Source organism: Penicilliopsis zonata, assembly GCF_001890105.1.
Source record: "Penicilliopsis zonata CBS 506.65 unplaced genomic scaffold ASPZOscaffold_5, whole genome shotgun sequence".
In the NCBI taxonomy this organism is placed as follows: domain Eukaryota; kingdom Fungi; phylum Ascomycota; class Eurotiomycetes; order Eurotiales; family Aspergillaceae; genus Penicilliopsis; species Penicilliopsis zonata.
Window position 1 is genome coordinate 1,060,461 of NW_019208915.1, and position 23,806 is coordinate 1,084,266.

The 23,806-nt window shown below is 54.1% G+C and overlaps 10 protein-coding genes across 10 annotated transcripts; 4 read left to right on the plus strand and 6 right to left on the minus strand.

Moving 5' to 3' along the window:
* Positions 1 to 13: 13 nt before the first annotated feature.
* On the minus strand, positions 14 to 1,311 carry ASPZODRAFT_64029 (hypothetical protein; the record flags this gene model as incomplete). The annotated part of the gene is made up of 4 exons (XM_022729199.1): positions 14 to 90; positions 147 to 1,070; positions 1,154 to 1,195; positions 1,257 to 1,311. 4 exons carry the CDS (start codon positions 1,309 to 1,311, stop codon positions 14 to 16), a joined length of 1,098 nt encoding a protein of 365 aa, XP_022582341.1.
* A 167-nt stretch (positions 1,312 to 1,478) lies between these two features.
* On the minus strand, positions 1,479 to 3,290 carry ASPZODRAFT_131423 (hypothetical protein). The gene is made up of 4 exons (XM_022722758.1): positions 3,217 to 3,290; positions 2,760 to 3,158; positions 2,021 to 2,698; positions 1,479 to 1,960 (listed from the first exon to the last, which is right to left on the minus strand). The coding sequence occupies exons 2-4, from the start codon at positions 3,146 to 3,148 to the stop codon at positions 1,570 to 1,572; spliced, it is 1,458 nt and encodes a 485-aa protein (XP_022582342.1). The 5' UTR covers positions 3,149 to 3,158; positions 3,217 to 3,290; the 3' UTR covers positions 1,479 to 1,569.
* Positions 3,291 to 3,500: 210 nt separating this feature from the next.
* On the plus strand, positions 3,501 to 4,559 carry ASPZODRAFT_141402 (hypothetical protein; the record flags this gene model as incomplete). The annotated part of the gene is made up of 3 exons (XM_022724748.1): positions 3,501 to 3,674; positions 3,734 to 3,803; positions 3,865 to 4,559. The coding sequence occupies 3 exons, from the start codon at positions 3,501 to 3,503 to the stop codon at positions 4,557 to 4,559; spliced, it is 939 nt and encodes a 312-aa protein (XP_022582343.1).
* A 759-nt stretch (positions 4,560 to 5,318) lies between these two features.
* Positions 5,319 to 8,328, minus strand: ASPZODRAFT_131425 (hypothetical protein). Its single transcript, XM_022722759.1, has 3 exons — positions 8,136 to 8,328; positions 6,251 to 8,046; positions 5,319 to 6,181 (listed from the first exon to the last, which is right to left on the minus strand). Exons 1-3 carry the CDS (start codon positions 8,209 to 8,211, stop codon positions 5,405 to 5,407), a joined length of 2,649 nt encoding a protein of 882 aa, XP_022582344.1. The 5' UTR covers positions 8,212 to 8,328; the 3' UTR covers positions 5,319 to 5,404.
* A 466-nt stretch (positions 8,329 to 8,794) lies between these two features.
* On the minus strand, positions 8,795 to 10,832 carry ASPZODRAFT_131426 (hypothetical protein). Its single transcript, XM_022722760.1, has 2 exons — positions 9,009 to 10,832; positions 8,795 to 8,943 (listed from the first exon to the last, which is right to left on the minus strand). The coding sequence occupies exons 1-2, from the start codon at positions 10,440 to 10,442 to the stop codon at positions 8,896 to 8,898; spliced, it is 1,482 nt and encodes a 493-aa protein (XP_022582345.1). The 5' UTR covers positions 10,443 to 10,832; the 3' UTR covers positions 8,795 to 8,895.
* On the plus strand, positions 10,693 to 11,403 carry ASPZODRAFT_131428 (hypothetical protein). Its single transcript, XM_022722761.1, has one exon. It carries the CDS (start codon positions 10,871 to 10,873, stop codon positions 11,159 to 11,161), a length of 291 nt encoding a protein of 96 aa, XP_022582346.1. The 5' UTR covers positions 10,693 to 10,870; the 3' UTR covers positions 11,162 to 11,403.
* A 340-nt stretch (positions 11,404 to 11,743) lies between these two features.
* ASPZODRAFT_131429 (hypothetical protein) lies at positions 11,744 to 13,378 on the plus strand. Its single transcript, XM_022722762.1, has 3 exons — positions 11,744 to 12,023; positions 12,094 to 12,265; positions 12,345 to 13,378. Exons 1-3 carry the CDS (start codon positions 11,831 to 11,833, stop codon positions 13,285 to 13,287), a joined length of 1,308 nt encoding a protein of 435 aa, XP_022582347.1. The 5' UTR covers positions 11,744 to 11,830; the 3' UTR covers positions 13,288 to 13,378.
* A 178-nt stretch (positions 13,379 to 13,556) lies between these two features.
* On the minus strand, positions 13,557 to 18,133 carry ASPZODRAFT_131430 (hypothetical protein). The gene is made up of 4 exons (XM_022722764.1): positions 17,905 to 18,133; positions 17,396 to 17,782; positions 17,177 to 17,334; positions 13,557 to 17,103 (listed from the first exon to the last, which is right to left on the minus strand). Exons 1-4 carry the CDS (start codon positions 17,918 to 17,920, stop codon positions 13,957 to 13,959), a joined length of 3,708 nt encoding a protein of 1,235 aa, XP_022582348.1. The 5' UTR covers positions 17,921 to 18,133; the 3' UTR covers positions 13,557 to 13,956.
* Positions 18,134 to 19,737: 1,604 nt separating this feature from the next.
* Positions 19,738 to 21,775, plus strand: ASPZODRAFT_24729 (hypothetical protein). Its single transcript, XM_022727973.1, has 4 exons — positions 19,738 to 19,787; positions 19,917 to 20,512; positions 20,564 to 21,576; positions 21,629 to 21,775. The coding sequence occupies exons 2-4, from the start codon at positions 20,191 to 20,193 to the stop codon at positions 21,704 to 21,706; spliced, it is 1,413 nt and encodes a 470-aa protein (XP_022582349.1). The 5' UTR covers positions 19,738 to 19,787; positions 19,917 to 20,190; the 3' UTR covers positions 21,707 to 21,775.
* Positions 21,776 to 21,804: 29 nt separating this feature from the next.
* Positions 21,805 to 23,776, minus strand: ASPZODRAFT_94756 (hypothetical protein). The gene is made up of 2 exons (XM_022730488.1): positions 23,556 to 23,776; positions 21,805 to 23,449 (listed from the first exon to the last, which is right to left on the minus strand). The coding sequence occupies exons 1-2, from the start codon at positions 23,632 to 23,634 to the stop codon at positions 21,843 to 21,845; spliced, it is 1,686 nt and encodes a 561-aa protein (XP_022582350.1). The 5' UTR covers positions 23,635 to 23,776; the 3' UTR covers positions 21,805 to 21,842.
* Positions 23,777 to 23,806: the final 30 nt, after the last annotated feature.

The window sequence follows — 23,806 nt, forward strand, 5'->3', positions numbered from 1 at the left end:
TACCTATCCTCCTTCACGACGATCCGGCCAGGCGATGGATTTCTTCAAAGTAGAATTTCAATTCCTCGGGATTCACAAACGGTGTCACGCCTATCGAGTTAACCAAGTTCCACATTTGTTGTAGATAAGCCAGAGAAAAAGCTTACCATGTCCCAGATTGGCAATCCATCCTTGCTTTCCACCATCGAATCCCTTGACCATATACTCCACAGCAGCAGTGATGGCCTCCCGGCCCCCATACAGCACCCCAGGGTCCGCGTTGCCTTGAATGGTCACCCTGCCGTTGGCGATACGTCTAGCCTCCGCAGGATCGTGCATCCAGTCGAGGCCGACAACGTTGTAGCCCGAGTTGCAGAGCTCTTCGAGACCGTGCCATGCCCCCTTGGCGAAGACCGTCATGGGCACCGGCTCGAGGCCCATCTCCCTCAGCCTCCGGGGAAGGTTGGCGGAGATATGACGCAGATACGGCAGCGAGAAGGTGGCAAAGGTGGGCGGAGACAATTCTCCCGCCCACGAGTCGAAGACCTGCACGAGCTGCGCGCCCGCCGCGACCTGCAGAGCAAGGTACTCGACGCAGATCTCTGCGATCTTCTGCAGTAATGCCTGTGACTCCTTCGGGTACTTGTAGATCCACTTCTTCGACTGGACGAAGAATTTGCTGCCGCCGCCTTCCACCATGTAGCACAGCAGAGTCCACGGAGCACCGCAAAACCCGATCAGCGGGACCCGGCCCTTCAGCTTGAACCGCGTCAGGGTGATGGCCTTGTAGACGTAGTCCAGCTCCGCTTTGACGTCCACCTGCTTCTGCATGACCTTCTCGTACTGCCCGTCGTCCGGCGACGACAGCGGCGCCGGAAAGTGAGGCCCCTTCTTGTCCACCATCTCCACCTGCATTCCCATCGCCTGCGGGATGACAAGAATGTCCGAGAAGATGATCGCCGCGTCGATGAGCCCGGCGTACCGGTCGATGGGCTGGATCGTCAGCGTGGACGCAATCTCTGGCGACCGACAGCACTCGAAGAAATCGCGATTGCCCTTGGCTTCATGATACTCCGGGAGGTAACGACCAGCTATTAAAAAAAAACGGATCGTTAGATACAATCATCAACATATCGCAATAAAAGGATTGTAGTCTTCTTTCTCCGGTGCTCACCCTGTCGCATCACCCATATCGGCGGCCGCTCGACTTTTTCGCCTGCGAACAAACACATCAGCTTTTACGAGATCATAGTACAGTCAGGTAGAATGCAAAGTACCCCTGGCAGCTCTAAGAAGCAGATCATTCTGCAAAGGTTCAAATTGTTCCTGCATGGTGGAAATAGAGATCATATGTTGAAGAGAGGGGGGACTTTGCGGAGGAGGGGTTCTTCGGAGGTTTGAGGTTGGCGATTCGGTGGGCGACGCATGCAGCAATCGCCTTAGCAATGATTAATACCTGAGCTTGTGTTGTGCAATTAATTTGATATATATTATAGAATGGGGTTTTTTGGGCAGTATATTGATCTATTTTCGCCTTGACATTATTCTATTGACTGGTATGATATAACTATAACTACAACTTTTGTTGACTTATTCGTCATCTGCGTGAGATCTCTTTCGGAGATTCCCCACGGAATATAACGAGTCGTTCAGTTCCTTCTGCTGCTTCGGTTCAAGTGCCGCAAGCACTGTGGTGCCTGTAGAGTTGACCGCCGTAGTCATTGGGGTGGCCAGAGGTTCCCAGCTAAGGTTTCCTTGCGTGGTCTGAACTTTGAATGACTCAAGGAGAATCTGAGGCGACGTGGAATCGGTTCTCCAGTCTTGAAACGATCCAGGTTCTCGGATCCCGTCCACAGAGACAATGATAGTCCCCTGCGATTCGACGGTGGCGAGGCTGAGTGCATTGCCAGTCAGCTGGATATCAGCCTGATGCCGCATTGTGTTGTCTGGCTCGACAACGTAGCACAGCAGTTTCGAGGACCTGATCAAAGAGGTGATTTAGTCTTTGCCTAGAAGGAGAGCTTTGACTGATGGAACTCACCCTTCAATTGCCACCAGGACTGCATTCACGTTGTCCGAAGCGTCCGCGGAAGCCTTGAAAGAAGCTGACCAGATCCCCCGCACCGCCACCTCTGAGTGTCCTGTAATTTCCTCTGGAAGGGAGACCTTTTGCAGCAGCTTGCCTTCGGCCCACTTCCACACAAGTAAGTAACTGTCTCCGCCTCCGGAGACCAGAATCTCAGACGCCCATGGGAGAACGCAAAGCTTGCTGATGAACGAAGTATGGCCCAGGCAATAGTTCTCAATCACATACGCTTGGGGAGGCCCACGGGACACGCGAATATGCTCGTCTCGATCTGCCGTCAAGATATAGCTACGTGCAGGGGAGGATAGAGAGACAAGGGCCAAGTCTGTGAGCATCGATACATGGCCGAGTACAATCGCATGCTCAAAAGTAGCACCGGAATTCTCTTTGGAACCTTGCACATTAGTCAGCCGCATCTGCTGCTCTAGAGCTTCCAGATTGCGCCTCGTATGCACAGTGAGATTCGTCGCTGCAGGCTGATAAGCTTTCTTCTCGAGATGTCTCGAGAATCCAATGGTCTCATTCTCGCCTGGAAGGAGGGGCAAAGCGTAGACGTCCCCAAACTTGTCGCCGCAGAGCACTGTGCTATCATCACTGGTTAAAGCAATGGCACACGGTCGCTTTGGCATAGACCTAGACACGCATGAGAATCCGTTCATGTTAACTCGACAGTCCACGGAAAGATAGCCCTTACCTGGCGCTCAGATGCCGCAGCGTACCGTCGTCCTCTACTCTGAACACTCTGATGCACTTGTCTTCAGCAGTAAGCGCAATGACATACTCCCCATTAGACGAAGAAATCAGCAAAGGAATGTTAGACCAAGTGACTGAGACGGCATCAACATCCTTCGCCTCAGAGATCTTCCTCTTCTTCTCCGGTGGGCCTTGGGGATCGGAAGCCGGCTGGCTCTCCTCGTTCCTCAACTCAGAGTCCGCAGGCCAGACAGCCAGTCGCTGGCCGCTCGCAGCATCATAAGAGTAGAGCTTGGAGCCCGCAGAGGCCACCATCAAGCGCCGAGAGCCGGCAGTCTTCTTGTCCACATAGAGGATGCCTTGAAACGGCTGTTGGAACGAGGCACTCATGGCGAAGTACCTGGTCAAAGATCAGGGCCTACACTCGATATATTCCTCTTGATAGCACCAAAACACACCTTGAATCGCAAACCAATGCGAAAAATACCTGGTTTTCGTGCTGCGACCGTCTTCTGGCAGTCTGCCATACCGCGTCTTCGGCGTCTCGTTGGGAGGGCCTCCAGAGTCCACCCGGTGGGTTATCACGTGACCACTCGCTAGCGAAGCCACACGAAATGAAAATCCCCAAAATTTGCTTCACGAAATTTCCTTTCCTGAACTCCACGTCAATTTGACACCACCAACAACAAACTAACATTACCACTTGCCCTTAAACATCCTATCTTCAGCCTCAAAAGGAGACATGGGGGGCAAGTCCGCTACCAAGGCCGCTTACTTCGAGAAGCTTAAGAACCTTCTCCAGGAGTACAGCTCGGTTTTCATCGTCGGCGTTGACAATGTCAGCTCCCAGCAGATGCACGAGATTCGTCTGAGTCTCCGTGGTGAGGGTGTTGTCCTTATGGGCAAGAACACCATGGTATGTGGGCGCGATTCCTAGAGCCTTCAATTGCAGTTGATTGACGAAAAAAATTCCAGGTTCGCCGTGCCCTCAAGGGTTTCATCAACGACAACCCGGAGTACGAGCGTCTCCTTCCCTTCGTCAAGGGTGAGTTGAGAGATCTAAGATGAATCCTTTTCAAATGATTACTGATTGAGGGCAATTGCAGGCAACGTTGGTTTCATCTTCACCAACGCCGACCTGAAGGAAACCCGCACCAAGATTCTCTCGAACCGTGTTGCGGCCCCCGCCCGTGCCGGTGCCGTCGCCCCTCTTGATGTCTGGGTCCCTGCTGGTAACACCGGTATGGAACCCGGTAAGACCTCTTTCTTCCAGGCTCTTGGTGTCCCCACCAAGATTGCTCGTGGTACCATCGAAATTACCACCGACCTGAAGCTCGTCGAGGCTGGCGGCAAGGTCGGTGCCTCCGAGGCCACCCTCCTGAACATGCTGAACATCTCTCCCTTCACCTACGGTATGAGCATTGCTCAGATCTACCAGGATGGTCAGACCTTCGGCTCCGAGATTCTGGACATTGAGGAGTCTCAGCTTCTCAAGGCCTTCAACACCGCGGTCACCACCATCACCGCCATCTCCCTGGCCACTGGCATCCCCACCCTGCCTTCCGTCATGCACTCTCTTGTCAACTCCTACAAGAACGTCCTGGCTGTTGCCGTGGAGACCGAGTACAGCTGGCCTGAGATTGAGGAGCTCAAGGACCGCATCGCTAACCCCGATGCCTACGCCTCTGCTGCTCCTGCTGCTGCCGCCGCTGCCGCCACTTCTGATGCTCCTGCCGCCGAGGAGAAGGAAGAGGAGGCCGAGGAGTCCGACGATGACATGGGCTTCGGTCTCTTCGACTAAACGCTCCCAGCCGTTCAATAGCTTTTTCGACGACCCATTTCTTGGTTTCATGAGTATGGGAAATGGTAATGAAAATGAACATTTTACATCCTGGGAAGCCTGTCTTTTATTTCCCTTCACTTAGACATATGGACGTAGATTCCATGGTCTACCAAAAACACTTCGGTGAGTTTTTTTCTTTCCCTTCATGAATACTTTCCATCTACCCTCTTTCCTTTACATGGCGAATGATTATACATTTTTAACCCTGAGCTTCTGCGCTGAGGATCAATAAGCGACAACAACACTCTAATTTTTTAATGACGCTATCCTGCAATGTTTTATTATTTTCACACATTGATGGGTCTGAGTCAGACGCTAACTGTCTTGACAGGTCTTCCAGCTCTGTAGCAAGTTCTCGAGTAGTACAATCCAGTATGTAGCTTGGTGGATATCTGTGTCAGGGTAGATGGTACCTGGTGGAAGACGGTTTATTTAGCAAGGATACCGGAAACTAGCTAGCTAATCCATATTTTCTATGCTACCTGTATACCATGGTCAACGAATTGTAGATTCAGATGATGATCAATTTGATCAAATAGTCTAGGACAGCTAGGATAGAAGATTGGTGGACTCCAGTAGTGCCTTTTCTCTTTACCATACTGCTGATTGAGAAGAGAATACTTGACCACACATCTATGGTCAGCATACACTAAACATCTACTGAGAACTGAGTACTCCGTACTGTTTACCTGGGTTCGAAGTAGAAGCAAATGAATCATTGAATAGTAGTATACATATAAAGGTGCTGAATTTAAGGAATAAAGTGGATAAACGTAACTACAGCACTATATATACTACAGTATTCACTTCTGATCGACTCCATCATCGCCCCGTCCGAACCGCCCTCCAAAGCCTAGATCACGGCGGAAGAACTTGCCGATGTTCTTGAGATTCTCGTTCAAGTTGGCCGCGGCACTAGTCTCGCCTGTCGCGGTGGTGTTGATCGTGGGGCCCGGGGCAAGCGGCGACAGAGCTGGCGACGACGCACCGGGCGAGGGAGCCATCGATCCTACATTACCAGGTGAAGGGATGGCGGTGGTGGCGGACAGGGCGCTGCCGAGACTGGGGTTGCCAAAGCGGTCGACGCCGTCCTTGGCTGCAGAGATGATGGCCGAGCCGAGAATGGATGGGTCGAATCGCGTGGGCAAGTTCGACGTGCTGATGGAGGCCGCGGCGTTACTGAGGCCACCTAGTCCCTGCGAGACGCTGCTTGAGGCGGCGGTGGTCGCCACGGGTTGCTGCAGCGCAGCGAGAATGGGGTTGCTCTGCTGCAGATTCGGAGCGTAGCGTTCTGACGCACGGTGTACCTGAAACAGCTCGATGAGTTGGTTCTGCTCTTGTCGGCTGCGGATGCCCTTGAGATCGAGAACCTTGCGGAAGTTGGCGTTGTTGCGGTCCGCGATGTGGACTAAATACGCCTGCACCAGAGCCTCGGGGGGAGACGGCCGTACTTGAAGTGTCTTGAGCAGTGTTTCGATCTTAGCAAAGCTAGAGTTGACCCGCTTGACGAACCCGGTGGGAGCCGGGGCAGGTAGTAGAGATGATAGTCCGGACTTGAGGGTGTAGGAGTCCAGAAGCATCTGCGATAACAGTCAGCCAGGAGCATTATTTTTATTTTTATTTTTTTTACAAGGTGGTCGAGGTGCTACCTGTTCTGCGCCTGTCTCTGAGACAGGCCTGCAGCTGAATATGTTGCTGATAAACATATTGGCTATCATCTCGACAAGATTGTCCACAAACGCGCGGGCGTATTGCTGCTTGTGAAGGAGTTCCAGGATTTCCTGGGCCTTGGTCTTTGTCTTGGAGAGTAGTTCCGCTACATAGGTGCTTTGATCGCTGACGGCCTCAAGCCTGTTCCAGGGCGTGTTCCGCATCTCTCGCCAGCAGGGCTCTAATTCACCTTCCATTATGCGAACAAGGCCGCGGACGGCCGCAGATGCAATCCCCATGAAAGAATCCGCTTGACTTTGCAGATCGACGGTCTGTTTGAGCCCCTCATCAATTCTCTCCTTGATCTTTTCCTCCAACTGGCTGCAGGTCGTGTAGCAGTAATCTGACGTGTTGAGCACCAGGATAAGGTCTTCCAGCGATGGCACTTTCGATGGGGTATGTCCCGTGGGCCGCTCGCTAATGTAGTACAGTAGAACCTGCTGTGCGTACTGATCGAGGTATTTGGCAAAAACGGTTGCTAGCTCTCCGAGACTGCCTCCCGTGGAGAGCTTGGCACACTGTTGCAACGAGTGCCGATAGAAGGTGAAGAGTTCGGTGGACGACGAAATCACGATGTGGGAATTGAACTCCTCATCCGGGGGTTTCAGTGGCTGCTGTTGATACCGGGGGATCAAACCAGCGAGCTGCTTGTCCTGTGCCTCCACCCATACGCTCAGATACGGTTCAAAGGCCTCGGAGATGGCCTGGCTGAAGACAGGGGCCTCACCAGAGGTGAACGTGTCCGTCGATGGGCGCGATGGGCTGGTAAAGCGCCTTTCGAGCGAGTGCTCGAAATCCAGCGTTTCCTGCAAACATGCCAGCAATAGGTTGACGTCAAGCGTCTGCCCACTCCGCACTGACCGGGCAAGAATCCCCTTGAAGTCTTCCCGGGTGCCTTCACAAAACACGTTGGCCAAGATCTCGTTCACTCTCCAAGATGCGGGGAAAATCCCCGCGTACTCTTCGTCGTACGTTTTCAAGATCCGTCGAAACCACGAATACCGCCTCGAGATATTGTCCAGAGAACCCGCCTCCTCGTTGCCCCGGAAGATCTGTCGGTACTCGCGGAGTTCCGAGTTGCAATACCAGGTCACCAGCCGCGACCGAGCATGGTCGCCCAGGGCGTCCATGACCAGACAGCCCTCGGCTAGGACAGGTCTCCTCAGAGCGACCTCGCCCTTGGCAAAGGCTAGCTCAAAATCCTCGCAGACCTGCTCCAGAAGCTCGCGCTGGATGTCGGCGACGTTTCGGCCGAGGGCGGCGATCTGGTCGATGGACCGGTACGACTTGAAGTTGGCCATGAGCTGGATGACGGCCTGAAGCAGTTGGGCGCAGTCGCGGTACTGGCGCGTTTTGCCGAGCGCGCGAAGCTGCTCGTACGCGGTCGTCAACATCTGGAGCCGCTTCAGAGCGGTCATGGAGAGCGTCAGGTTTTTCTTTGCATTGTCCAGCTGTTTGATGTCGGCCGTCATCTCCGTGATCGAGTGTTCCGTCCGCACCGCGTGCTCGCGCACCTCGTCGATCTTCTTGAACAGCTCGCTCAAGTCGGCCTTGGCGGCCTGGATGCGCTCCACGCTCTCCGCATTCGAGGTGACTTGCTCCTCCACGAGAGATCCGATCTCATTGTCCAGTTCCTCCTCGTAGGCACGGAGCGCGTGCGAGACCGGCGAGATCGACGACAGGGCAGACGGGTGGGAGAAGATGGCGTTGAGGTGCTCGATCGGGTCGTAGTCCACTAGTTTTTTTCACACGTCAGCCAGCTCGTCCTTCCTCCTTGCTCTCCGATGGCCTGCTCGCCAGACGGTGGGCTCCTGGTTCCCTTACCAGCGTCCAGGGGGTTGCTGTCCGGCCCTCCCCCGTTCGGTGGCACGTGGCCGGGAGTGGTCGTAGTGGTGGACATTCCATTAGCTCCTCAGCCGAGACGCGCAAGAAACATGCTGTCATTCGACCGGGGGCATCCGACTCGGGGATTGAATGGGTTTGCAGTTGGCAGAGCGAGAGGTGACTGAGGTTTACTTACGCTGGACGGGGTTGGGATGGGCGGAGCAACTTAGCGTGGCTTTCGAGTGCCTCAGGCGGAGATGGAGATAATGGCAGCAACCACAATAAGAGTTGAAGTGATGATGTAGTTATATATATATATATATATATATATATTTCTCTCTCTTTCTATCAAGTAACCGGGTGATTCTCAGGGAATGCTTTCAGACTGGCTATTGAAACAGCATTGGCAGTTGCTGTCCAACCACCACTACAGCGAGTTTATGAGTCTCGATCAGATCGCTCATCGTTGGATCTATAGGTACTGACATGAGATTCGTGCTTCTGGGGTTATAACGCCGACATGTAGAATAGAATACAAGAAAAGAAGATATAGAGCGACCAATTTAGTCCGACCGTAGGTGGAATAAACGAAGAGATGTAGCCATTCGCCCAAGCCATGCAATTCAGATATTTTCAGATCGTAGAAGTCAAAAAAAAAGAAAGAAAAAAAAAATGACAAGAGCAGCAGACGGTCCGTTGGGTGTTTTTTTTTTTATGTGGTTGAAGATGGTCTCGCAGCAAAAGTATGTGTTAATGGCTTTTACTGGACAACCGGGAGGAAGGCATCTGGAGGGAGTTGACCTTGGGCCTGAGGGGAGGAAAGAGTCAGCAATGTACACAAAGAATCCTTAAGAGCAGTCTGTCGGAACATACCTTGAGTTCCTCGAAGTTTTTGAGCGCAGACTCTACGTTCCAGCCGTTACTGGACAAAGCCATCTCCGAGTATTGCAGAGTCATGTTCGTCTTCGCACTCATCTGGAGAACCAACTGTTCCTGCTGGACCTGGGTGTCGGTCTTTCCAGGAGCTGGGTGGCCATAGCCTTCAGGGGCCGGGGGCTGTTGCTGGGCTAGAGGAGCTGCTGCTGCCGGTGGGGGAATGGCAGCTGTTTCCAGAGTCCACGCCTCATTACCGCCATATGCACGCAGGCTCAAGACATCGCTGAGGACCCGTAAGCCACCCACACCGCCACCGGGTCCCAGAATGAAGGTCCTGTCAAAGCTGCGGGTTTCCACCTGGTTGTTGGAGTGGATTTCGTCGAATTTGCCGTGAATCATGATCAGGAGACCGCCGACACCTGTTCCGCTCTGGCCGGAAGGGTCAGGAAGCCCTGGGATCGGATGGCACTCGATTAGCCACTGTTCCGGATGGGCCAGGACGTCTGGGTGCTGGGTTTTGGGCAACGTGTCCCAGACTTCGCGGATCTTCTGCACACCGGTAAACACCCGAGACATGCGAGCAGGGAGGTGACTAATTTTGAGCAGGTTGCGACTTTTCTTGATGTACTGGTCCCATCCCGCTGTACCCGTCTGGTGCGCACGGGGGGCCGATGGGTTGACGTTGAGAGAGAAGACGGAGTGCGCATCGTAAATACCATTAAGGAGATCGTTGCGATCGTTGTCGTACCCGACGAAAAAGGCCTTAACAAAGTTCTCGGCGATCTGCGATTCGTCCTGGAAGTAGGGTCCCTGGACAGGGATCGGCGTTTTCTTCAGCGCAGCCAGTTCTTCGGCAGTGCGCACCTCGATGTTGTTCAGCACCCGTAACCGTGGGTACCATTTGAGCATGGTGTCTTTGAACGTGGGATCGGCAGAGAACGGCGAACCGGTCAGGTCAAGGAATTCCAGGCTACGGAACTTCCACCGCCATGCCAAGAGGGCCTGGGAGTCTTTAAAGTTGTTATTCGAAAGGTCGAGGTTCTTCAAGTCGGGGAACGTCTGGGCGAGAGTCGTAACAACGGAGATATTGGCCAGCTGATTGTCTGCGAGGCTGACACTCTCCACCGCTTCACGCCGCTTGGCTGCGCTATCCCAAGTCATCTCCCAGACTTTCATCAATGCTGGGAAAAATTTGGATTCGGTCGAGGTGCTGTTAAAGACGCCCATCGACAGCAGATCCGGGTCGCTGCCGAGCTTCGATAGATCCAACAATTTTGTCTGCTGATAGTACCGCTTGCCCAAAATCGCCGTCATCTTTGCTTTAGTATCGGCCGTGGATGGGGCATCGCCGTTGGTTGAGTCGCCGTACGCTTCGATGGACAGCGAGGCGCCTGCAAAGCTAAATCCATCCAGGTTGAGCATCCGGTCCATGAACTCCGGGCGAATAGAAACTATGAGAGCGTCTCCATCGACACGCGACTAATGAAGGAACGTTAGCAAGGCGTAAAGAGAGACCTTGACAGCCCGCAGGTCACCCTTAGGGAAATGAACGCGCGAAGAGCCGATGAGGAGAAGTTTCGTCGACCGTCGTCGTTTTCTATAGCATCATCGAACACACCCGGAAGAGACGACGCTGCGAGTGTCCATTGTCGGTGACCGCCAATCGTGGTGTTGCACATACCTTGGTTATCCTTGCGCGCGCGCCAGCTTTCGAGTCCGGTGGGGAGAGTTTCTTTTCGAGAAAGGCAATCAGGCTTTCGACGCCTCCGTCGGGGTTTGAGGCCGCCTTGCTTTGTCGCCAGCCACGCACTCTGGCCTGCCGTAACCCCCCCGAAACGCCCCCTCCTTTCGCCTGTCGGATGTTGGCCTGCGCCTTGGAGCTGCTGGCGATCGCCCTCTGGATGGCATTCGCCGTACGGTCACGCGCCGGCGGCCGTCCAGAGTCGCCTCTGCTTCGTCCCGAATCACCTCGTGCCCGCTTGCCACCGCGCCCAGCGCCTCCTCCTCCATCCATGTCCAGATCTCCATCTCGATCAGTGCGGGTTGCGGCGCCTCGTTTGCGAATTCCTCCCCGATCAGGCGCGTTCGACCGGCCCCGGGTCCCCCTGGAGGGCCTCATATTGCTCATCGCCGGCATTTCGAAAGCGTGAGATAATGACAGAATAGCGGAACGAGCGTGTGGGAAGGCAACGGAGTCGAAATCGAGTAGGAGGGATTCAGCGCCGAGCGCCTCAATTTTTGCGATCCCTGTCCGGCATGCACTGGAGACCAGAAAGCCGCAGGCAGTCGAGTCAAAGCGCGTTCGAGGAGTAAAAGCGTCTTTCACACGCGAGCCAGAAACAGACTGACTGGCCTACAGCCCGGTTGTTTGTTGAAAGGAAACCGTCGTCGCCCACAAAGAGCAAACGTTGACGTCCATCATTCAGGCAGACGCCGCACCACGTGACCGGGGGGGGCTCTGCGGTAGGTCACGTGGACATGCAGGTAAAGAAGGGCTGTGGGGCGAGTATCGCAGCCAATCAGAAGCTGTACTCTGTCCTTTCACGTATTGTCCAATACAGGCAGGAGCGACACACTCTCCGCCGGACCGTCCGAGGAAGGTACGATCTTCAGGTACCTCTGGTCTTCTCTCTCTGCGACCAGCAATTGACTTGGGAGCACGGCTGCGATCTTGCTGTGCTGACGCCCGCTCAGGTAAGTGGTGGTTTACTCGAGGGTGTATGGATCCGTGTAGCACAGTGACTAACGGTGGTCTAGACGTCTATCGCGGGCGGTTGAACGAACAGGCCGAAGAACGAGCTCGTCAATGATCCATCACAATGCCTGCCAAATCGCGGTTTACTAGGCTCGATGCCTTTGCTAAGACAGTCGAGGATGCTCGCATCCGTACCACCTCGGGGGGGATCATCACCATCGGCTCGTTGCTGGTGATCCTGTGGCTGGTGTGGGGAGAATGGGTGGACTACAGACGGGTTGTGGTGCTCCCGGAGCTAGTGGTTGATAAGTCGAGAGGTTAGTTTGTTCAGGAATGGTTACGACTGTCGGTTTGAAGAGGCAATGGCTCATGGTACTGGTCACACAGGCGAGAGAATGGAGATTCATATGAACATCACCTTCCCGCGGCTCCCCTGCGAGATGTTGACCCTTGACGTGATGGACGTGTCTGGTGAACAGCAAACCGGCGTCGTGCATGGTATCAACAAGGTGCGCCTGAGCCAAGGTGGCCAGGTTCTGGACATCTCGGCCTTGGATCTGTAAGCTTCTACTGTTCTTCTTGTTTTTTGTTTCTTTCTTTTTCATGGACTTGCGAAAACCTGATGATTTTGTGATCAGCCACTCTCCGGATGCAAGCGCGAACCATCTTGACCCCGACTATTGCGGCGGCTGCTATGGAGCCTCAGCACCTTCCAATGCAATCAAACAGGGGTGTTGTAACACATGTGACGAGGTTCGGGAAGCCTATGCGCAGAAGTCATGGGCCTTTGGAAAGGGCGAGAATGTCGAACAGTGCGAGCGCGAAGGATATGGGGAGAGGATTGAAGCGCAGCGCAAGGAGGGATGCCGTCTGGAGGGTGTCGTCCGGGTCAACAAGGTGGTGGGCAACTTCCACATTGCCCCAGGCCGCAGTTTCACCAGCGGCAACATCCACGCCCACGACCTCGAGACCTACTCTGACCCCAACCTGGCACCTGCGGATAGACACACCATGACTCACCAGATTCACCAGCTGCGCTTCGGGCCTCAGCTACCGGACGAGCTGTCAGACCGCTGGCAGTGGACTGATCACCACCACACAAACCCGCTGGATGGCACGGAGCAGGCAACCGACGAGCCGGCGTTCAACTACATGTACTTTGTCAAGGTGGTGTCGACCTCGTACCTCCCTCTCGGATGGGATCCGCTGCTCTCGACGGCCCTCCACAGTGCCCATGATCAGATCCCGCTGGGCTCCCAAGGCCTCGTGTCTGGCACGCAGGGCAGTATTGAAACGCACCAGTACTCTGTGACGTCGCACAAACGCTCCCTGGGAGGTGGAAACGACGCGGCCGAGGGTCACCAAGAGCGCCTGCACGCTGCGGGCGGGATCCCCGGCGTTTTCTTCAACTATGACATTTCGCCGATGAAGGTGATCAATCGCGAGGCCCGGCCCAAGAAGTTCACGGGCTTCCTCACCGGCGTCTGCGCCATCATCGGCGGCACTTTGACCGTTGCGGCGGCGCTGGATCGGGGCCTGTACGAGGGTGCCTTGCGGGTGAAGAAGTTGCATTCCAACTAAGGTTGTGCCATAGGTTGGACGGGGAATATAAGAAACCTACCTATCCGGGGGGAAAAAAAAGAGAAAGTATAGCGATTACCAGCTGGCGTTTGGGATTTTTTTCTTCTTCTTTTTCATATCTGTGATCTAACTGTTGAAATACATGCATTTGAATAGGCTCAGTAGAGAGAGAGAGAGAGAGAGAGAGAGAGAGTAAGATAAAAAAAGGTAGTAAAACAGCTGTTTGTTTATTGTTGAAGTGAAAGGTCTACTCCATAGTCAGGTCTCAACCACCCATAAATGGTTTTGCCTGGAAGTCATCCAACTATGTAGTAAAATTATGTACAATGAGTTAAATAAGAAATGTGTGTGTGTGTGAGAGAGAGAGAGAGAGCAAATGAAGAGAAGAATCTTCCCAGATCGAGACCGAGACGCCACCCACCCCCTCAACTCCCCGTGCGATGCATTGTTGGACTCGAGAGAAGGCGGCATGATGAAACAAAACCAACAGGAAGGAGGACAGGAAAGTGGCAAAGGTAGCAAGGTTAGCAAGGTGCGCTCTAATGAGTGACGAGCGAAGTCTTGTATGAGATGCTATGTGCAGGGTGCGTAAGGAAAAGAAGTCACATGAAATGAAAAGAGGTGCATCTAGAATTCAATGCTTAGATGGTAGAGAAAGGAGGCACGTATTCATGCATTTGGGTAGTTGCTGAAATAGTTGATATGCTGGTTATACTGCTGTTGCTGCTGTTGTTGTTGGGGGTGCCCCTGGTAGGCCGGCGGGCTAGGAGTCCCCTGCGAGGTAGGGACAAAGGGCCCGTACCACGACTGACGGCGGGGTTCATCTGCGCGCGGCATCTGGCTGAGAGCGTCCCAGGTGTGGCTTGCGGTGGGGATACTGTAGAGGCTCTGTTGGTGGCCATGTTGGGGGGGGATGGGGGGTGCGCCGCCATACATGGAGGGCGTGGCGGGTTGGGATGAAAGAGCGTAATGCTGCTGCTGCTGCTGCTGCTGTTGTTGTTGCTGGTGGAACATATGTTGCCGTTGAGCAATGGCCTGCTGTACCATAGGATTGGGCGCTGCAAGGCCCTCCTTGAAGCTTCGCTTCTCGCGTTCCCGGGCATCGATGACGCTCACGAGACCCCGTGGGTTCACGGGGGCCTCGGGCCGGCTGTTGTCAGCGGAGAGGTTGAAGAACGAAGATCCTGTCACGCGAGCCACATGTTCCTGTTCACGGGCGGACAGGTGCGACGAGATGTCGTTGTAGTTCATCAGACTGCTGGCCCCGCGGGATTGAGGACGCGACGGCGGCGACAGCGGCGGCGAGGCAGCACCTTGCCCCATAACACCACCCAGATGTGATGTCACAGGGCGTTGTTGTAGTTGTAGTTGTGGTTGCTGCTGCGGAGGCGGGGGGGACATCGATGACGATCGATTGTGATTGTGGTGTGGTACGTACAGCGGCGGCGTCATGGCTCTGGCACGTTGCTGGACGAACTGTTCCGGGGTCAAGCCGGATCCCGGGCTCTCCGGTCGCGCAACCGCCATGCCCGGCTGCCACAGCATGCTGCGACGGAACTCTTCTCCTCGAGATCCCGACCGGGTATGGTTATGGTCACCCGCGCCTAGGGAGTATCGCTTTTCGTTCGAGTCCTCCGCTGCTGTCAAATCGGGATTTCTCTTGTGCGTCTCAAACGCTTTGAGCGTATCCGACGTGCTAGGCCGGCGTGTCGTGGGCAGGAGAGCCAGCGTAGGACCAAAGTCCACCGCAGGGAGATCGAAGGTGGACTCGAGCTTGTCCTGTTCGACAGCGTAACGGCCATCGCCGATGACGAGATCGCTCTTGGGCTGCTCTCCCACCGTCTTCATCACCCCCATCCGCGGCTTAGGCACGGAGGTGGCGGAACGCTTGCTATACACCGACTCGTGGGTGCTGGCGTAATCGGGCGAAGCCGTGGATGCGTCATCGTACGTGCTGTCCTCGTCCGGATGGATGTCCTTGTCCGGCGAGATGGAGGCCAGTTGCCGCAGACCCACTCGGCTCAGAGCATCTTCGTCCATGGTATGCCGCAGGTCTTCGAAGCTAGGTTCCTTCGCCGAGATGGGAGTCTCCTGTATGGGGGGGGCTGACGGCTGGGGAACCGGCTTGCGCTTCACGCTGATGGGAATATCCAACCGAAGGCGACTGTGATCGGCGGGTGGAATGAAGGCGACTCTCTCCGTGCTGCTGGCCACCGTATTCTCATACCGATGCTCCGGGACAGCCGGTGGGGTGGAAGTAGTACTCATCATCTGGCCCATACCTCTCTCCCCGATATCCCCCTCGCTGTCATCGTGGCGGTTGCCAGCGGCTGCAGCGGCAACCAGCTGGGAGAGAGTGCCGTTTGACATGCGATTCTTGGCCTTTTGAAGCTCTGGGGATGGCTGTGGACGGCTGGGTGGCACGGCCCCCGGAGCGTGGGCAAACGCGGGTGGAAGGGCGACGGGTGCCAAGGGTGAGTTCAACCGCATGTCACCCTCGAGCACATCGGCCTGGGTGGCTTCCGCTTGATCTCTCTCGCTGTCTGAGCCGCTGCCTTCCTCGGTGTCATTGACGACGTAGAGCGCGGCTCCCGGCCGGTTGAGTTCCTGCACCGAGGAATGCGGCGAGTTCTCTTGGATGAGGAAATCTTGAGAAGACCTCTTTTTGCTGGACTTGAGACCCGTGGTATCGGACTGACCCCGATTATGAGAGGGTGGCGGGGGGCCTGCGGGGCGGGGTCCGTCCAACAGACTGCCACTCCCGGATTGATTCGAGTCAGACTGGTCATCACGGGAGGTTGCGTGTCGCAGGAGCCGAGAACGGACGATCTCGCTATGCGGTGGAAGACTGGCACGGTGGCGGTTCCTACGGCCAGAAACGCTACTCGACTCACTGCTGCCACCACCACCACCACCACCACCAAGACCACCACCACCGCCGGCGGCCATGCGGCGGGCAGTGGCCTCCTTGAGCTGTCGTCTCCATTCGGCCTCACTCCAATTCTCACTTCCGGCGGTGTGGATCAGACCGGCCACATCCAGGGTATCCAGGTAGCCATAGCGGCGGCGTTTGGGGAAGGCGAACATGATGCTCTTTTGGTGAGTTGTGTCGGCGACCAGGCGGGTTGGGCGTCCGTAGAGGCCAAAGGTGTCGAAGGTGGGGAAGAGGAAACGCAGCATCATCTCCAAGCCGGACACGGCGGGATGGACTTCGGGCATGATGAAGACAAAGCCCTCGGTGGATTGGGGCCTCGAGGGGACGCTGATGTGGCCTTCCAGCTTGACCAGGGTGGACTGATCGATGAGGGGTTTCGATTGCGGATAGATGGCATAGGCGGAGTAGACGTGGGTGATGGTGGCGATGGGCTGGGCCTTCTTGGTCTTCTTAGACTCGTAGAACTCGATGGTGCCGGTGAGAGTGTGCGGGGCGCGGGTATAGGCAGATTTCTTCTTGGAAGCCTTCTGCAGCTTCTGCATCTCCTTCTCGTTGGGGGGATGGATGACGAACCAACATCGCCGCCAGGGCGTTCCGGCTCCGAAGCGCACGCGGGCCCAGTCCTCGTGCTTGAACTTGCAACGTTCCATGATGGTGCGGATGTTGTTGAGCATTTTGCCCTTGCCGGCGATGATAGAGCCGGTGTAGGCTTCGTAGAGCGAGACGTGCTCGAACATGGCGAGCCGGATGGCGGCGGTCCACTGCGTCAGGGCGTGGAGGGAAGGAAAATGAAGGAGATATCGGTTCTTGCCCGCGGACGAGATGCTGAGGATATTTTTCAACGGTTGCATTTTTTCGCTTTGCGTCGGGAGGGTTTCAATCTATCTTCTTAGCATCTTTTTCTTTTTTTTTTTCTTTTTTTTGTCTCTTGTTTTTCAACCAAATGCAACGCACCATCTTGATCGAGGCGTCCGCCAGATTGATAAAGGTCGAGGGAACTTCGCCTTCGTTCTCGGCAGCGTCCAGCGCAGCCGAGTCCCAGAGGGAAAGGACCGTTCCAACCAGTTGGGCATAGCATTCCAGCCACTGGCGATCCGGGCATGGGCGGCCATCTGTGTGCTCCAGTGTCAGCTCAGCTCAGCTCGGTTCGGTTCAGTTCCGCGGGCGGCTTACGGATATCCAGATCGTTGAGCTTCAGAAAATAACCCTCCTGATAACGCTTGTTGCTATGACTGTTGAGAAACGTGAAGATCGGCGAGAGTTCCGGCAGGGTATCGTCGGCCACGTCCACCAGGGGCGGGCTGTAGGTCAGAGCAACGGAGGCCCGCGAGCTCTGTCGGTCGGACGCGGGAGAGGGTATTCCACCACTGGTTTCCGAGACAAAGAGTGCCGGTGACGGTGACGACGACAGCAACGTGGCAGATGACGTTTTCTCGACATTCTGAATGTGGGAGACCGACTTGGAGAGCGGACGACGACGGCGGCGGTGGTGGTTGTGGTGTTGCTGGCCCGTATCCGAATCGCGGGAAGAGCCGCCCAAAGCCGAAATGAAGGAGAAGACTGCAACGTAAGGGGGGGGGAAAGGAAGACCAGGGCAAGACGCCCAGGTCAATCCCCAATCGTCAGATATTCTCGTTCGATCTCGATAACATTCCGCAACGGCTTTTGGCGTGTCCACTTACCACGCGAGCGAACCATGACGTTCTACCCTGATCTAGACTGACGGTGGAGGATTCGACTGGGGCCGGACTAGGCCGGGGGAGAGAGGGAGTTGAAACAAGGAAGAAAAAAAGGGCACAACGAGAGAAAAGTGGGATCCAGGAGTCAATTAAACGAGAGTCGACAATATGTAAGAGCGAAAGAGAGAGGGAGAGGGAGCGAGAAATTCAGGAGAGGAGGGGGAGGGAGAGCGAGAAAACAGAGAGAGGGAGGGGGGAGGAGGAGGAGGAGGAGGAAAAGGGAGGATGACTGGGTCAGTTGAATAATAGGAATAGTTCTTTTTTTCTAGAGCATCCGCCCTCCGCCGGGGGGTCGAGACAATTGAACAAATATGCCAAGAGGAAGGCATATGTCTGGGAATAATTTCTTTCAGGCAGGGCTTTCCATGCAGAATGACGTTAGTGAGAGGACTCTGCAGTCTGGAGTCTGTACTCTGTACTCTGTATAGTCTGCAAGTCTATAATATAAATGTACAGATCTGCTCCATCTAGGAGTATCCCTAGTTAATAACATCAATAACCTGGAACCTCAATAGAACTACCTAGTACCTACCTAGGGTACCTTTGGTTACAGTATTACCATATAACTTACTTAGTACTAAAGGTACCTAGTACCTACCTTAGTACTAGTTAGTTAACTAGGTAGTTACCAGGTAGTAACAGTAGTAGCTCTAGTAGTTACTAGGTACCTAGGTACCCTAGTAACTAGTATCTGTATTTAGTAAGGTACCTGTAACTATCTGTATTTAATACCACCTAAGGTAAACACGCGGCCTGGACCTTGATTGGCAGAGACGGAGCGAATGGCGTCATCGGCGGATGCAGAACCACCAACAAAGCATCTGATCCGAGGCTACAGGCCAATCAGGGGAGGGAGGCCTAGCACGTCTTTTTTTAGAACAGATGGTACGTATAATACAGGTAATTATCCATAGTTTATATGAGGTAGTATGGATTATATAAAGGTAGTATATTCCAATAAGTACCTACCTAGTATATTAGGTACTATATGGTTGCCTAAAATACAGAGTCATTACCTAGGTACCATTTAGTCTATTACTAGGTACTTACTAGGTAACTAGGTTAGTAGTACTACCTGGTAGGACCCTGAGCGCCTTGGCTGTGTCCCCCGTTTCTTACCGTACGGTACAGGCATACGTCTAAGACAACCTTGGAACCGACAGCAGGGAGGCAGCCAGGTCGTACAGCATCCACACTCTCTCCAGCTCTTTTTTTTTATCTCTCTGGTGCAGAGATCCGGTCTCATGGTCAGTCAGGGAGATAAAATAAGGTATGACAGGAAAACAAGTGTACCCAGGGTTGCTGTATTCAACGGTGCAAGTTTAGCGCTCGATCGTCATCAGCCCTGATGATCACTGATCGTCGGCCCACTTGCGGAGCGAACCAGGTAGTGATAAGATAGTCTATATGTAGAAGAGTCAATAGGTAGTTAGTAGTTATTTACGAGTACGCTAAGGAACAGACATGGAGGAAATATTGGAGGCATGGTGGTATAGATAGAAGTAACTAGTATGTTGTGGATAGTATTGCAGGTAGGTGGCTATATCTAAGGAGAGTAGATGTAAATATTATACTATAGTTAGATATCTAGGTAAATAATATATAAAATAATCTTGTTACTATAATATTATCTCTACATAGGTTTAGATTTATTTATCTAACTATTTACTATTTACTATCTACTGTCTACTGTCTGCTATCCATTATATAGCTAGAGCATAGGTAGATAGATATGTGAAGGGTTAAGTAGCACTACACCATCTTTCTTGGGATATCTTCATCGGCACAAGCAACCACTGCACAATTCAACTCATTTGCTCTCACTTGTAAGTCTTAACCTCTTCATCTTCTTTCTCATGTCTTTCTTTCATCCTGTATATCTCCATGCTGTCACAGCTAGAGAGATTGCTTCCCTTATTGATGGATCTCACGCTGATGTCCCCCGTCAACGGTAGCCCCCGTTCGGACTGGGACGCCGAGATAGAGAAATACTCGATCGCCTCCGGTGCCACCTCGAGCTCCGACTCAAGCGACGACTCGCCCAAGGTGTACGAAGACGAGATTCAAGCCCTGCGTGCCCAGATCGTCCAGGTCTCCCGGGACTGGCGCGTCAACGCCTCCACGTTTGCCGACCTCGTGGCCTCCTGGCTGCCTCGCTTGAAAGATGATGGCCTGTTCCCCGGTTCCTGCGCCCACCTGCTGCTCATCCTCCTCCAGCCCTGGGACGAGATGGAGCAGACACAGCAGTCGATGGTCGCCTGGCTGCAAGACCGGCACCCCTGGAGGAACAACCTCGCGCCCAGGGATGTAGTCTGTGTGGCCGAGGGCGCCATGGTGGAAAAAAGCTATCTGGGCTCGCAGTTGGAGGTGCTCAGGAAGCTGTTGGCGCCCCTACGGATCGATGCCTCCTCCGACGAAGATAAACGCGTCTTTTGGATTCACAACCGGCGCCACTACACGGAGGAGATGTCCAAGCAGCTCGAGGCCTCGATCACCGTCTTGGAGACTTTCAAAGAGTCTGTCGAGAGCGAAGTCATGCACATCAAAAAAGGTATCCTTCTCTTCATCTCTCTTTCAAAAAGAAAACGTATTAACGCACAAGGCCATACCTGGATCGGAACGCCTGCAATGTTGAACCCCATTATCGGAGAGACCTGCAACACAATGCACCTCAGCATGAAGGAGCAACGGTTGCAAAGTTGCAAAGATACCATGACATGGGACGACTTCCCCCACAAGCAAAACCCGCTCAACTATCTCGAACGATACCACAAAGACCGCGTCCGCACGTTGGATCCAGACAAGGCCATCGCCCGTGGCTGGCTGCCTCCCAAGTCTCTCGATCCCCCTCCAGTCCCGGAAGGTTTCCCAGAGGGTTTCCCAGAGGAATATTTCCCAGAGGAATATTTCCCAGAGGAGAGTTCCTGTGAAAACTCCTCCGCCATAAACTTGATCTACAAGGTTGCCGTCTGGCTGGCTCTCGCGCGTGGACACCCCGCCGTCCATCTCTTCTGCGACGTGGCTCGCGTCTTCTCCATCACAAAGACCCTAAGCCATCCCCCGAGCACCCACCGTCTCGCCCTCCTGTACGGCCTGAGCCAGCTGCGTGCCTCGGACCAGCGCATCCGTCCGGAAGACAAGGATGCACGCGATGCAGAGCTCATGGCGAATCAGCCGTATCTGGTCGAGGATGTGCTCGACTCTCAGCGTAAACTGGCGGGGCATCTTCTTGAAACGACCAGTTTGATGAATACGAAAATGCATATTACTGATGCCGATGCCGATGCCGATGCTGACGCTGACGCTGACGCCGACCAGCATGACTCTAAGAGTGAGTCCGATACTGCCTCGGACGTCTTTTATACCCCCGACGAAACTGCAAGCCGTTCCTTCGCCGAGACTAGTATCGAAAATACCATTGGCTCAATTAACTCGATTCACTCGATTCACTCTTGGGACCACTCTGGGTCGGGATTCGAAACAGACTCTGGCTATGAACCGTCTGAATCTACCGACTCCGACTTGGACCCTCGCTCCGCTACTCCCGCCGGTTCTATTGTCGAGTCTATCAGTTCTGATGACCAACCCCGTCTACCACCATCTTGGGTAACTGGGGTAATTCCTTGATGATTTCTCTCATTTCGTCGTTCATGCTGACTATGTCTAGAACCTCCTCGATAGACCTGTCTACAATGGTCTCCGGCGTGATCCGGACTTCGATAGGGACATTGCCGGGGATGAGTAGTGGAGGCGCATACCAGCTCAAGAGCCAGTCTTATCAGTCGTAGCTGGCATTTCTTCTATGGACTATGCCTAGAATGATGAAGTGAAAGATTTGATAGTGTTCATTCGAATTCATAAGTCATCTAGTATCTAGTAGTTTATTGCAAATTATAAGCCAAGACAGGATCGATAAGCATCTCGTCCCCGGGTATCGTATGCGCGTCGTCAACAAAGGAAGAATCAAAATGCATGTCCATACTCATGCCCATGCCCATGCCTGTCTCCTCGGCGTATGGTCCCGATGGTCCCGACGGGCCCGGTGAGTCGTCATTCGTGGGCGTGGGCTGGAACGGCTCCGTGTCGAATTCAAGCCCGTAGATGCCGAGGAAGTTGTGGTCGGGACTTTGAACCTCGTCGTGGTTGTGCTGGCTGTCGTCCGTGGCTGCGAATAAGGCGCGGTGCATGAACAGATCGCGGATCGTCTCCTCGGCGTATCCGTGCTTGCTGCTCATATGCACCCACAGATCGTAGTCGCGGTGGAACCGGTGGATGCACGACTCCACGAAGCAGGCAATGTGCCGGCCTGTTTCTTCCGCGTAGCCTTCGCCCGTAAGAACGGCCAGCGTGGACGGGCCTCCGTTACCCGCGCCGCCGCTGGTTGCCTTTTGGGTTTGGCCTAGGCTCTGGCTCTTCTGCCGTCGCTCGGCTTTGGAATTCTGGTAACCCAGGTGTGCGGTGCGGATGTGTTCTTCTAGTGCAAGCTTGCTGCCATACCGTTTCCCGCAGCCAGGCCCGGCCCAGGCATCGACCTTTTTGGATGAGCTGAGGTCCGTCTCGCCGCAGACAAACCGTTTCTCCCCCTCGTGCACGGTCCGCATGTGCACGGTCAGGTTGCCCTTCTTGGTGAAACTTCGTTCGCATCCGGGATACGTACACGGGAAGATCTTGCGGTCTTCCAGGCTGACATCGCCGTGGGTGACCTCCAGATGCCGCCGTAGTTCGCGCGAACTAGAGCAAACAAGAGAGCAGTTCGGGCACTGTGGCGGATGGACGGCCTTGACATGAGCTTGTAACAGTGCGTAGGTAGGGAAGGTGACAGCCGATGCAGCGCTCCCCGTGGGTGATTGTTGAGAGGAACATTCCGTGCAGCTGAACCGCTTCTCCGTGTGCACTCTTGCTTCGTGGACGCGGAGATGACCGGCCGTGTCGAACCGATTCGAGCATTGTTGCCCGGTGGTCGGGTCGGGGTGTGTGCATTGAAATGGCTTCTGCTTGAGATGGACGGACATGATATGTTTTTGCAGGGTAGAGTGCTTGCGGAACGTTTCGTCGCAGGGAGGGTACTCGGTGCAGCGATACTTGTCTCTTCCGTCGTGGGCTGCCAGGTGTCGTCGTAGTCGGGATCCTGTCACAAAGCTTTTCCCACAACCTGGCCGGTCACATACATAATCGCGAACCCCGGTGTGGGCGCTTTTGACATGGTGGTTGAGATGAGATTGCCGAAGGAAGGTTTTCGTACAGTCGTCAAAAGTACATTCGAAAATCCGCTCATTGTTGTGTGACCGCAGATGCTCCTGAAGCCTGGCAGGTCGGTTGAATGCCTTTGTACACCCCTCAAACGGGCAACGGTGAGTCTTCAGCTCTGATGGATATCTTGACACTGAGATCGGAGTCGCCGGGGTCTCATGTAGAGAATCACTGGCCGCACTATACTCATCAGAGGATGTGTACTCCGCATCAGACATAGGTTCCGCATAGATAGGGTCTATAGAAACAAAATAGTCAGCATCAAATTGACTGGAAACCCATCAAGTACTGCTTTTTCTTCTTCTTCTTCTTCTTCTTCTTCTTCTTCTTCTTCTTCTTCTTACCAGAGTCGTCCGGTGCCCGTTGCTGAGACCTTTTCGGTGCAGGCAAGCCCCCAGAGGCAGCCTTGCGTTTCAGGGGCATGATCAATCAAACCATAAGCAAACCCTCACAAAGAGACAATAAACAATCAATGAAACAAGACAGAAAAACAGATGCTGCAGCAAAAAGACTTGCTGCTGCGAATCCCAAGGAAATATTCTGCCGGAGCGAATATTTTGGCGGTGAGAGGATTTCCGAAACAGGCTAGCGCGTT

What these genes read in the sequence shown, in the direction of transcription:
- ASPZODRAFT_131429 (XM_022722762.1), top strand. Translation starts at nt 11,831, where the DNA reads ATGCCTGCCAAATCGCGGTTTACTAGGCTCGATGCCTTTGCTAAGACA. An exon ending in AGTGGTTGATAAGTCGAGAG is followed by an intron (nt 12,024 to 12,093) that starts GTTAGTTTGTTC and finishes CTGGTCACACAG; the next exon opens with GCGAGAGAATGGAGATTCAT. An exon ending in GACATCTCGGCCTTGGATCT is followed by an intron (nt 12,266 to 12,344) that starts GTAAGCTTCTAC and finishes TTTTGTGATCAG; the next exon opens with CCACTCTCCGGATGCAAGCG.
- ASPZODRAFT_24729 (XM_022727973.1), top strand. Translation starts at nt 20,191, where the DNA reads ATGGAGCAGACACAGCAGTCGATGGTCGCCTGGCTGCAAGACCGGCAC. An exon ending in AGTCATGCACATCAAAAAAG is followed by an intron (nt 20,513 to 20,563) that starts GTATCCTTCTCT and finishes TTAACGCACAAG; the next exon opens with GCCATACCTGGATCGGAACG. An exon ending in CACCATCTTGGGTAACTGGG is followed by an intron (nt 21,577 to 21,628) that starts GTAATTCCTTGA and finishes GACTATGTCTAG; the next exon opens with AACCTCCTCGATAGACCTGT.
- ASPZODRAFT_131426 (XM_022722760.1), bottom strand. Translation starts at nt 10,442, where the DNA reads ATGGACCGGATGCTCAACCTGGATGGATTTAGCTTTGCAGGCGCCTCG. An exon ending in AAAACTTCGAGGAACTCAAG is followed by an intron (nt 8,944 to 9,008) that starts GTATGTTCCGAC and finishes TCCTCCCCTCAG; the next exon opens with GCCCAAGGTCAACTCCCTCC.
- ASPZODRAFT_131425 (XM_022722759.1), bottom strand. Translation starts at nt 8,211, where the DNA reads ATGTCCACCACTACGACCACTCCCGGCCACGTGCCACCGAACGGGGGA. An exon ending in CAGCAACCCCCTGGACGCTG is followed by an intron (nt 8,047 to 8,135) that starts GTAAGGGAACCA and finishes GAAAAAAACTAG; the next exon opens with TGGACTACGACCCGATCGAG. An exon ending in CAGAGACAGGCGCAGAACAG is followed by an intron (nt 6,182 to 6,250) that starts GTAGCACCTCGA and finishes CTGTTATCGCAG; the next exon opens with ATGCTTCTGGACTCCTACAC.
- ASPZODRAFT_131428 (XM_022722761.1), top strand. Translation starts at nt 10,871, where the DNA reads ATGTTGGCCTGCGCCTTGGAGCTGCTGGCGATCGCCCTCTGGATGGCA.
- ASPZODRAFT_94756 (XM_022730488.1), bottom strand. Translation starts at nt 23,634, where the DNA reads ATGCCCCTGAAACGCAAGGCTGCCTCTGGGGGCTTGCCTGCACCGAAA. An exon ending in ACGGGCACCGGACGACTCTG is followed by an intron (nt 23,450 to 23,555) that starts GTAAGAAGAAGA and finishes TTGTTTCTATAG; the next exon opens with ACCCTATCTATGCGGAACCT.
- ASPZODRAFT_131430 (XM_022722764.1), bottom strand. An exon ending in GCTCAACGATCTGGATATCC is followed by an intron (nt 17,335 to 17,395) that starts GTAAGCCGCCCG and finishes TGGAGCACACAG; the next exon opens with ATGGCCGCCCATGCCCGGAT. An exon ending in CGGACGCCTCGATCAAGATG is followed by an intron (nt 17,104 to 17,176) that starts GTGCGTTGCATT and finishes CTAAGAAGATAG; the next exon opens with ATTGAAACCCTCCCGACGCA.
- ASPZODRAFT_131423 (XM_022722758.1), bottom strand. Translation starts at nt 3,148, where the DNA reads ATGAGTGCCTCGTTCCAACAGCCGTTTCAAGGCATCCTCTATGTGGAC. An exon ending in CTGCGGCATCTGAGCGCCAG is followed by an intron (nt 2,699 to 2,759) that starts GTAAGGGCTATC and finishes ATGCGTGTCTAG; the next exon opens with GTCTATGCCAAAGCGACCGT. An exon ending in GTCCTGGTGGCAATTGAAGG is followed by an intron (nt 1,961 to 2,020) that starts GTGAGTTCCATC and finishes CTCTTTGATCAG; the next exon opens with GTCCTCGAAACTGCTGTGCT.